At 36.7% G+C, this 12,394-nt stretch overlaps 1 protein-coding gene across 1 annotated transcript in view; it reads right to left on the reverse strand.

The window, feature by feature from the left end:
- Positions 1 to 12,394, reverse strand: part of MYO3B (myosin IIIB) — a 207,385-nt gene that overhangs the window by 11,864 nt on the left and 183,127 nt on the right. The window contains exons 36-38 of the mRNA XM_058809484.1: positions 9,062 to 9,168; positions 8,641 to 8,687; positions 7,203 to 7,363 (exon numbers count right to left, since the gene is read on the reverse strand). Coding sequence (XP_058665467.1) covers positions 7,231 to 7,363; positions 8,641 to 8,687; positions 9,062 to 9,168 — 287 coding nt within the window. The 3' untranslated portion in view covers positions 7,203 to 7,230. The remainder of the gene's footprint in view (positions 1 to 7,202; positions 7,364 to 8,640; positions 8,688 to 9,061; positions 9,169 to 12,394) is intronic.

Consider the following 12,394-nt stretch of genomic DNA (forward strand, 5'->3'; position numbering starts at 1 on the left):
AATCCCGCATATCACTAAGGCTTTTATTAGAGGCTCAACATAGTATGTTCCTCAAACAGCAGTTTATAGTCATTTTATAACACTGTGTTATGCAAGTTCAGTGACTACTGTACTCCCTAGGCAGACAGTGTAAACCTAATCTTATCCAAAAGGTATTTTTCATTTTTAATATGGGAAGTCACCCTGCCTGTTTCTTTAATATAGTATCATGTCTCAAAAAGTAAGGCAGTTTCTCATTCTACAGTTCATTTAAAATTTCTCATTATGTGCCTCTTTGCAAGAGCTGAAATTAAAATGACAGATAAAGATTACAACATAATAGGCATTTTTTTAATGCACTGATCCACTTGGGCACAAGCAGTTCTTTTTTTCTCTTCTGTTGAAATGTATAATCAGGACAGTATCATCAATTAGATTTTTCACTTTAACTTTCCATAATGTTTCCAGACTTCTCTATTTGGCAAAGACAATTGGGACAGATTTCTTTATTTTTTCCTCTGGCCTAAAACTCAAAACCCCCCACTTTCCAAACTGTTACCACCGAAGAGTTTATTAAATGGCTGAAAAAGACAGCTGGTCCCACCATCTGTTAAAAATTTTCAGGGGCCAAATGAAACAGGTTACACCTTTAGCCATGCCAAGTCTTCCAATACCCCCTCCCTCTCACAGCCTGTGGAGGGCTAATCTGAATTTCACGCTCTGATTTTGCTATTGCTAATGTCTGAGCTTCTTATGTGTGCTTCTTGTAGTTGCTTATATTAGTTCTCTAGCAGTATCAAAAGCTCCCCTCTCCTTTCAACCTAGCTCATTTGCAATCAACGGAATCTTGGCTCTACAGTCTCCTTTACAATAAGATACTGTACCTTGAAGGAAACCCACAGAGAACCTAGTATGTTACTTTTTTGGAGCAACAGAGAAAATCAGGAGTACATTTCTGTTGTTTTGCAGCCACTTTTCTATAAATGCTAATGGAAGTAATTCAGATGTGCCAACAAAGACAGAATCTGCAACACACTGCAGGTGTGAGGGGGCTGAAACAAAAGGGATGCTAACCCTAATGGTATTTCTTGTCATTAACAATTCTTTGATGTTCATACTCGAGGCTCTCTTTTATCTTGCAGTTTTTCAGCCATCTTTGTTAACATGCAGTGCAACTAAACCTTTTTTTCCTTAACCTCTGCAAAATGTTTATGCTAAGACATCTGCAAAATGTTTATGCTAAGTTAGTTTCCACAGCATCTATCTGTAACACACATTGAAGTAAAATGAGATAAAGCTTGCAAGGTTATTACTAAAACATCAGTAAGTTCCTATCATTAAGTGAAAGGAACAGATCAATAAAAAGAAGCTCTTAATGTTACTTTAATAAGGATGAGTTTCTTGTAAAAGGACTGGGGATTAACTTCAGTGTAACAGAATCAGTGTTTATAATATAGCAGCTATGTTGATAAGAACCAGTTTGTTTTACTTGCACTAATTAAAAAGAATTAACAATATCTGTAAGTTCCCACATTAAAACAGCATGTCACAATATAATATATTTAAGGACATTCTGGTTTTCCAGAAGGGATTTCTCTACCACTAAGTGGGCAGTGGCATTCAGTCAAGGAGCTGTAGGTGGAGATTCTCCACATCCATCTGTCTTTCCATGACTTACAGATGGAAAAACACTGTTGTCTTTTAAAATGTTCAGCTCAGTAGGATGACAGTAAAATGAAATGAACAATCAAAGCACACAAGATGCCAATCTGAGCTACTGCACAGCACTACCAGCAAACCCAGCGTTTTGCTCTCGTCCCATTGGTCATGTCCTGTTAGATCACATCCTATTTTATCACGGTCTGTTGCGTTATTGTTGTAGCATGTTGGAATGTTAAATGAGCAACCTAATCAATCAATACCAATTTCCAATCGGAACTCAGCTGTAAATCTGTACTGAGTTGAAGATGCCAGAGATTGCAAAACAAGTTACCAAAACTTACAGTTTTATGAAGCCTCACATTTTGTTTTTCTTTCAAAACTTAATTTCTAACAGGTCAATTTAATAAAATAAATCAAGTCTGTGCCTGCTTTAAGTACAGCACTTACCTTTGGATTTGGATGTAAACTTCCATCAAACTAATCCTACAGAACAAAGACTGAATGTTCATTCCTGGGGTAGTAGAAATTACAAAACTAAAAGTTTCTGTTTCAAAGACTTTACGATCTCAGTAAGAGCCATTTTGTCACAGAAGTCTTTACATAATCTCTCCAGTTGTGCAACTGTGTTGATTTATTGCTTATAACAGGGAGCAGCAGCAAAACCAAAAATCACTAAATAAACCATGTCACACAATTTTGTGGAAGTACCTCCTGCGCAATCCTTTCCTTTGCTAGGGACCCCAATGCAGCCTTTCCATATCCCCATTTCTCAGCTGTACTGTGATGCTGTACCCCAGAACCCAGCTTTCTGGGTGTCACTATCCACCAGAACCTCAAGATTCTGCTACCCCTGTCCTGGCCTCAACCATCTCCACCAGTGCATTAGACAGTATGGGATCCCCAGTTCTACTATTCCAGTTTTAGACAGGTCTTTGTCAGAGACTTGTCACGATCAGTAGCACAACAATTTTTGGATACACTTGTGACAGGCCGGCCTGCCTCCCAGCACTGAACTCCAGCCCAATGGATGACATCCAGTCTTTATTGTGGTGATATTGCTTCACTTAGAGATTGAGATGAGATTTTCACTGGTACTGGCTTAGAAATTGAGGCTTGGATCTTTTGCAGAAAAAAGCACACACGTTGATCTATCTACTTGCCATCTCCATTTGCCAACTATATTATAAAATCCTAGTTAGGTTACTGAAAAATATCTCTCTGCAATTTAAGTAAAAAATAAGCCTGCCAAACAAAAGCAAGGAAATTACCTATTACTGGCCTGATCAATAATATGTAATCTGGTTTCTGGAAACATTAGTCCAAGATATGCTTTTCACTTACCTGCTTCTATGTCCTTTAGCATCACAGCATAAGTACTACAATAAACAGTTCCATGATTACAAAATGTATGTATTTACTGTTCTGGCTGACCTTGGATTTATAGACATAATAAAATAATATCCAATAACTCTTGACAAATCTATTAAGATGAGTTAGGCCCAGTCTGTGTATTTAAAGACACAGGCTCTATTATTATGAATTGTCAACGTTCTCCTTTCTCTGTTCCAGTGCCCATCACAAATGAGACACAAAGCCTCTCACTGAGTTCTGTAATCTTTAGCTCTGACCCAGCTCTGTTCCCTGGCCTTTGGTTTTCACAGCATCCTGTGCTAGTTTTGTCAGTTTTGGAGAACTGCTTTGTTGTCAAGCAGAAACAGTTTCTGTTAAGAATGCATTCTGCTACAACTCCTCCTAGGGTGAGTACTGTTAAAGACAAGGTGTGTTATCAAAACGTATTTTTAGTGTTAACAACAAAACTGACATCACTTCTCACATTTTGTTGTCAGAGTTAAAAGCAGGATGGGTAAGTTTAGTATGTACCACGTCTCATGCATATATTGGTACTAAAACCATTTACCCACTTCTCAATTTTTATATGGTGTAAATCAGATAGTAGCACCCAGTTTCACATAATTTATAGCCACATTTTATAAGCCTCTAAGTAACAAGTCCTTGGATAGTCTGATAGGGGCCACTTAAAAGACCTTCAGTGCACAAAAGACCTTTCCACAACTCTTACAGTGTATGGGTGAGGGAGGTCACGTTAAGGGCAAATTTAAGATGGTTGCAATTTACTCCCATTCTAAAGTCCCTTTATGTTACTAAAGTGATGTAAATGTTTAAGTCAGAAGCACATTTAAAATTACCAAATGAAAGGGGCTAATCTCCAAAAGCTCCCTGCCCGATTTTTTTTTTGGCACAGAGACAAGTTTTTCAGCTGCCATAACTGAAAGGCAGAAATTGTCCTTAGCAAGAACCAGTTTCTAGTGCCATTAAGGTCTACAGAAGAAATCTACTAAAATCCCTTGTTGAGCTTCATCCTTTTCTCTCTCATCTGCTGAAAACTGTTTAATATATTACACACTGTCTAAGAAATTTTCTTCTTCCTAACAGGATTTAAACTCTTTACTTTTATAAAATATTAAGAACAGGATATGTTATGAACTATTAAGCAAAATACATTAATATTTCAGAATAATATACATGAAAGGACATAAATCAGAACAATGCTTCAATGTTGTGAAAGCCAAACAAGAAAATCCAAGTAATTCTTGTTGATACGCTTCCACTGACCAGGATCATCACACTGAGATACCTCCTGTTTCACACACAAATCAATCAACCCAAACACACACTTCTATCAATATGATAACAGAAATTCAACTCTTTTGTTCAGTCTTAGTGTGACTGCCTGGCTCTACAGCAAGGCTTTTAACAATCAAAAGGTCTACATGTGTCCTAAAATCAGGATGAGAGAAGACCACCTCACAGGGTCATCTGCTGAGGATGATGCACAAAAATTAAGGATAGGGGGTAAATCCTTTCTTAGGAAAGAATAAAATACACAGACTGACTTCATGCACAGTGTTTAGCTAAGAAGCAACAAGAATGAACACATTCTATTCAACAGCAGCTTTTAGGTAGTAAATTCAGTATTAAAGTATTAGTGACATTAACTAATATGAAAAAGTACAGCAGATGTAGATAGTGGCACTGTAGCCAACAAGGAAAATACTGTATTCTACCCTTTCTATGCAATTAAAGACTGCTGAAAAACTCTCTGAAGTCCATTTCTGATGGCTGAGATCGATACAAGCTTAACAATTGGAAGAGAAGAAAGGAAGAAACCTAAGGGATGTACTTGGAGAGTTTTTGCATTTTGCCTGTACTTTAATGTTCTGATGCTGCTCTCATTAACTTGAGCCCCCATTCAGCAAAGCACTTAATCACATGCCAAAATTTCATTGATTTCAATAGAACTTCAGCTTTGGATTAAGTGTTCCACTGAACTATATATTATTTTTCACTTTACCTTACTTCTTTCCGAACTTAACTACTCAAAATAATGTATTACTCAGTGTAAGGTAAACTGCTGGTTTTAGGCAGGCAACATAGTATCTGGAAACATCACTGTCATTCAATTAAAATAACTGATAAACACTTAACTATGCATAATGATGTGAACTGCAGTCATAATAAAGCTCTATTTTCCCTAATAGTTTTCAAAAAAGAAGGATGGAACAAGAAGGCATCAATATTGCTAGAACTCTCTGTGATCTATGCCAATGGAAGAGTAAAGCAAGTAATTTGACTGTTTAAAAATAATCTTATTTTCTATCCAGATGTTACAAATTAACTGAGAATGTACACATTGCATAGGGAAAGTGACATAAATTTTGATGAGTTATCATAACATCCTCATTCTCATTACATTTTGACAAAATGTAAAGAAACTGATCATGTACACATGCATTCATATTACTTGCTATTTCTATTTTACACTGCACTTTTCAATGCCATTAATTCATCTGCAGCTATTCACCAATTCTCTGTTTAAGGAGTTCCTAAATTTCAAAAGCTCTTAAATGAAAGCCTTTAAAGTACACCTACCTAGATGTACATCAGAGGAGAATGAGGAGTGAACTGAATGACTTCAGTGTCTGTCAGGACTAGAACTTCCACCTTCAGCCCTCTCTCATATTTTGGGTGAAGAATGACTGAAGAATTATTCTTCCTGGACTCCTTTGCTCATCCTCATTTACCCTGCCTCCTTGGCTCATCCTCATCTACCCTGCCTAATTTAATTTCTGTGTTTGTTAGGAGAAACAAAGCTTTTGTGGAACTATCTATTTCATTAGCTTCTCTTCCCTATTCTAGCTTAGAGATATTGTGACTGCACTTGGCTCTCATTTCTCATGCTACCTTTCCTTGTCCTGTAGTCAATAAGATGATGTCAGTAAACATTGATAGTAAGAAATGATGCAGCTTAAGGAACAGGTGTGAGGTGCATCTCCAATAGGAAGATCCATTAGCACAGATCAGGGTAAACTCACTGCAGCAGAGATAAAATCAAGGATCATAACCAGGTCTGTAAAATACATGGTCAGATTTAATCAGTATTGTTTGTTAAAAAAGAAAAAAAAAATAATTTTGAGCAAATGTGTAAGGCAGTAAATGTGAACATTTTATTTCCAAAAATTTTTGACAAGAGCATGTCTGGAAAAGAAGCATAGAATGGTCACAGGTCAAAATGGTGTTTCTGCACCAGAAATAAAAGAGTAAGGTGAAATAGTTGGCGTCTGCCATGGAAACAGTAACTGTCAAAGAATCTCAGTATTCTGTAGAAAGTCACATACTGTTATAATTAAGGATTTTCAAAGAAAGTGAAAAGCAAGTAGAAAAATTTGCAGGTGACTTTTTCCCCTTTGCTACATACAAGAGGGCTGTGGAAATGTAGGAGTGATTGGAGCCCAGACATATAGCTTAAGGAATAAATTAAATATTTGAAGGGATAACAAGAATAGCAGGTCATAATGATGGTTTCAGTCACAAGGACTACATGAAGCAGTGTGTGAAACATTAGCTTTAAAACTGTTTTACTTCTTATATTTGAAATAATTCCTAGAGTTAGACTTATGGTAAACAAATGCTTTAGAAGAAAACTATTTGCAAGGTAAACTGAGACACAACTATATTTTAAATTACTTTACTCTGTACATTTTTCTAGTGTTAAGAGCCATACACGCAGAGAAAGTTATAAAGGACAATGTTTAATATCAGTCAAATGAAATACAAAACATTTTCACTATGACCCCAAATTAAAATTTTTAGTACAGTGTTCTTTTAATCTAGTTCAGTTCCTTCATCTTACTTTTCACACAGCTCTACCAGCAGCTGTGCCAGCACAACAGAAGGGATGGCACAGGGTGGGAACAGTAGCCAGGGGAGGGGGAGGCAGGAAAGAAGGGGTTAGAATTGGATAAATTAACCTTGCTGCTAAATAAGTAGGTCCATTATTGACATCAATACATACAGGTACTGTTGCTCTCCTTTACTGCAATTGCTTATAGAAATACAGCTAAATGTGACAGTGTAACCTGCAAACCCAGGTCTAAACAGTGATCTAAAGTAGCTAGCTAACATGATATTTTTAATATATTACATGAACACACATAAACAAAGTTAACTGGAAGAGCTTATCAGCAGGAAAATACTCTTACCAGTAATAGTCAATAGAATGAGTGAGGTTTAGCTTTGTGCAAAAGACACATCTCTTGTAGGAGGAGATGGAGAGCTGAGAAAACTGTCATCTTCAGGGGTAGATTCAACAGCTGACAATGATTCATAATATTCATCCTCTCCATCCAGCACTTTGATTTGGCTTGAAAATAAACAAACAACACTCCTTAAGTTAAACACTGTCAATATCTTCAGAAATAAAAACTACTCTGTGGATGTAAAAAGGCAAAGCCCTACTATAAAAATGGAAAAAAAAAGATGGGATGATTTGATGAGAAAGACACAGCTTTTATACATATTCCAACTGCTATTATATTTTATATTCTGAATGGTTCTGAGGATCAGGGAAATACAATATCATCTTACAGTTTGGGAGTATAGAATGATAAAACATCTACTTGCACCAAATGGGCATTTAATTTAAGCAATGTGGATTTTTGTCTGTGTATGTTCCACAAGTAGGATATGATTTTGGTATCATATTTCAGATGATGGTTTGCTATGAATATGAGCCAAGGACTACAGCATCAAATTTTGGGAAAAGCCCTACTGACAGCAAGGGGCTTTCATTTTTCTGTGATGTATGATGAGCACTGCAGTCTGATGTTAGTGTTCTTATTCCCAGAATACAAACTTTTTTAAACTAGGGGAGGGAGAGAAAATAAACTAAATCTTGCAAAATCTTGCAAAAATTAGGACTTTGAGCTTGACTCAAAGACATCTTGTTCATACAGTTACAATCAGAAGATTAATAAAAACCAAAGGAAAAAACCACAGAAACACAGAAACACAGTTCTGGTAAATTTTTGGACTAAATGTGTCTGTAAGCATCCATCAGTTCTCTCTGATCCATGTGATCAGGCAAGTGAATATTTTGGCAATTGTAGAGGAGCCAGCCTAGTTTATTCTATCTATACCAGGAGGTAACTGCTCATGTAGCAATGAGAACTGACTGAGTTAACAGAGAAGCAGCAACTCCCTTTTGTGCAGTGGCCTCTGCCAGCCCCTCACATGTGCTCCCCAGGAAGACAAGAGGCCAGTGTGAGTGTGCTGCTGTGGGGCTGGCAGGGCTTCTGGCACTGCTCTAGGTCACAGCCCTTCAGTTCCAACACCCTTCAGCTGGCACCTTCCACTTGTGGGAAACACACTTCAAAATATGAACAATGCTATTTTTTTGGTAATAACAGCACACAGAGAGAGCTGGGGAGCATGTTTTGTAAGAATCAGATCTAGTGTCTGCAGACAGCAGTACATGCAACTTTTACATTTGCCTCTGCAGAAAATGTCCAATGTCAATGCACAGAAATATGTTAATTGTTTATTTTTAGAAACCTCTCTAGAAAGTTTTGCATATTCTGTAATATCACAAAGGACTTCTTCTGTTTACAGTTGCTTAGAACTAAGAAGATAGATATTTACCCAAGTTTTCTTGGCTTCCTCTTGCTCCCTTGATATTCTAGAGTTCCCTGTGGAGAGGGCCAAGAACATACAGTCAAAGCAAAGCAGCAAGTCGTTAATTTTTAATTCAAAGTGATTTTGTGTTGAATGCAAGCAGATGCTGATAATATCAGAAGTCACAGCATAATTTTTTTGATCAAAGGGCTCAAGTGAGCCTGATGAAGCATGCATCTTGCTCGTCTTTGATAAACCACATCAATTATTCACCGTGAAGGCAGACATCCTGACATGAAAGCAACAGATAAAGAGCATAAGCACATGTTCAAGACGAGAGCAGAAGAACGTGGGGGTGGGGCTGGAGGGGCTGAAACAGGTATTAATAACAGAATTATTAACTGGAAACAAAGCCAGTAAAACAGCTTTATTGCCACTTTGAACTCACATTTAACTGGTTATAGTACATGTTATCCTCAGGGCTATTCAGCATTTTGGGCTGCTGACATCGTCGACGAGGTGTTCTCAGCTTCTGTTCAAGACAGTTTTCTGAACCTAGAGTAAGATAACACAATTTAGTTTTAAGCTGTGCCAGGTGCTGTGAACGTCTTAGCACATTTTAGTCTGTAAACAGTCTTTTCTTCTGTCCTATTTGGTCCTGGATTTATTAGCAAGTCTGTTCTATTCAAAGTAAGCAAACAGAAACTTGGGAATCTTTGTTTTCTCTTTTGAAACTTAGCTCAAGTGCAAGTTTTGATGCAGAACTTAATTTTCACTTTTTACCGCTTTTTATTCTTCCGTATATCTATATCACACAGCTCCTTATTCCTTTCACACTTTTTCTTAATATCTTCTGTTATCTAAGCAGGAAATGAGGTATATTGTGACTAGCTAGGAACATATCATTCAGCAGCAACAAAATAGTTTTTCTACAGTAGACAGTAATAAAGTCTCTTGATTGATGAGACCTGGTCTATTATCATCATTTCCTTTATATAAAAAGGCTACCTTCTTGACATGGCTCTCTGTTTAATCAGATTAAATGAATCAGTTTGGAATTATACTTTCTTCATATAATTTGTGATGTGCTGTAAAGTAACAGTTGCTTAAAGTCATCTGGAAAGCAGAATTTAAAAATGAAGTATTTCAGAAGGGTTTCTGAAGAGAACTAATAGCTTGCTAAGTTTTGGGTTTTTTTTAGTGGTTGTTTTGTTTTGTTTTTTTGGAGGGGGTGTGGTTTATTTATTTTTTTAACTTTTTTTTTTTTTTTTAGAATTCTAGATAAAAGACATTATGGTGTGCTATATTCTATTTTACCAGGTATTTTCCATGGTACATACTTTGGATTACAGGGTAACTATTTTCATTAAGTTAGTAAGTTACTACAAGATATTGCGGAGTAAAGAAAGGTGATTTACTTTTCAGATTATTATCCCCATGCATTTGACTTTTCTCATATCTCCCTGTTAAAAATTATTTTAGTGACAGTATGAATAAAAACAGTTTGGCAGCACTGAAGGAAAAATATACAACTTATACATTTGCATTCCATACCACAAAAGGAACCTGCTCCTATACAAAAGATCAGCACAAAGATCAAGTAGCATGAATTCCTTTAAATACTTCAAAACTGAGGTTAATATGGCTTTTTCAGATGCAGGGCTCTAATCTCACAAATCTATTGACAAAATCTGGCCTTAAGGAGCAAGCAACATTACAGAGGTTTATTATGTACTCAGGCTTATAGTCTGTACCTGCAATCTGAACGAGGTAGAGGAGATGTTTGAACTTTGGCCTTTTCAGCCAAAGGACTGACTGTTCTTAGACATTTTCTCTCTTTCACTTTCTTCTGCTCAACAGTATAATTTAAAAAATGTTCATTTCCTCTCAGTGTGTAACTGCAATGTCTGCGTGGGAGAGGAGCATTTGTTCCATTCCATCACAGCACCTGGGAGGGATGGTGGCTTAAATGACCACCAGAGCTGGGTCTAAAATTCAAACTCAATTTTATAGAGAAAGAGTGTATTTATCCACTAATACAAAAAAAAAACTTCAAAATAATACACTCATGCTGCTTGCTAATTTAATACCTAATGCTTCAGTACTTTATACTTTCAAAGTTAAGTGAACCTTTATTTTTTTGCTAAATAGATTGTGATGGCTGAGCCAGAACCTTTGCTATTTGCCTATATTGTATACAAACAGACAAGGCAGAAACTGAGGAAACTGGGTACCCAAATAATATCTGGTTTTTTGAAAGTTTTTTTCACTATGATTCAGATAGGATATAAATGCAATTTTTTTCTCTCTGAAGTCTGAAAATGTTGCAGAAGACCTGCCATAACTACATTCTAGCCTCTCTCTGCTTTGAAAGTTACTCAAACTGATCTTAGAGCTTCCTCCTTCAGGACAGCAGGGTCTGCAATTTTTGCAAGCAATATTTTCAGTCACAAAGCTAGTTGAGTTTTTTTCTTACAGCAATATAGTTTTTGAATACCTCTCTATGAATTTTTTTATTCTAGAAAGAGGCTGGTATGAACTCAGGTACTGACTGTTCTGCATAATTTCACACACCTCTCTGCAGCTTGTCAGAAGTAAAAACACAGCACAAAAATATTTAGAAATTTTTAAACATTAAAATAATGTGATGGAGTAGTTTTCTTTTTCCTTTCCCCTAAGTGCTCTTGAGGCCTTTGCATGTTTCCTTTTTCAAAGCACACATATATATAGGCTGGTTTTTTAATGTCTTTCATTCATTAGGATTCTGAGTCACTAATATTTTGCTCTACCTTTTTATCCTGACACATAATTATTTCTGTGTATCCTACGGGTGGTCTGCAGCTTGTGTTCTCCAAAGGAAATACCCTTTCAGTGGGCCCATTTGTCTTAGTTGCACACTACATGAACAGTACAAAATCTGGTAACATTTATCATAAACTACCATAGCTGGAGAAAATGGTACTAACATGTGCTCAACACTCAGCAGCTGAATAGGCATTTTAAATGCTGTTCTAAAATATTTTGCTTTGATGACAAACTTAAAGCCACCAATAAGAAAAAAGTCACTTGTAATTTGATAGAAATATTAGCAGCACCACCATCATCAACAAGGTATTGTCTATACTGCACAGAAATTGTGCCATGTCCCTCTGGCATGTCCAGGCTCCTTAGTTTGCTACAAATTTAAAAACCAGATGAGAGGGTGAGCACATGCACTTTCTTCAGGTTGTCCTTTAGCACCATTTTTTAAGAAAGAGATCTGACCCCCTTTTGTTTGGAAGAAAAACTTCTCTTGAATCTCTGAGCACAGAAATTCCTTAGGTTACAATTTCTTATTTGTTAAATCACTTACTGCAGTGCGGAAATAACTGAGAGCAGGCAAATGCTTTCTGCCAAGTGCACTATGTCAGCTGATCTAAGTGCAGGGTAGCTGAGACTCTGGGCATCCTCATCTCACTTGGGCTCAGAGAGCTGACACCTGGCTGAGCAGGCTCATGGATGCTTCCCTAAAGACACCACAAAACTGATGTGCCTTACATGGAAGGGAAATAGAAACTGGCTACTGGATCAATCTGTTGGAGTAGAAGGTAAAGAAAGTAAAGCAGCTGATGGTGTTTCTGTTTAGTCCTCTATTACCACTGTTGGTTAACCTTTTAATTTCTTTGATACATAAGAGCCCAAGCCAAAAAAAAAAAACAGGACTTGCAGAGCTCAGACAGATTAAAAAGAGATATTTGTTCAAGTAAATGTGAAGTCAAACATTCAAGATACATTTTTATAA

This window comes from Ammospiza caudacuta, chromosome 8, assembly GCF_027887145.1.
Source record: "Ammospiza caudacuta isolate bAmmCau1 chromosome 8, bAmmCau1.pri, whole genome shotgun sequence".
Taxonomy (NCBI): Eukaryota; Metazoa; Chordata; class Aves; order Passeriformes; family Passerellidae; genus Ammospiza; species Ammospiza caudacuta.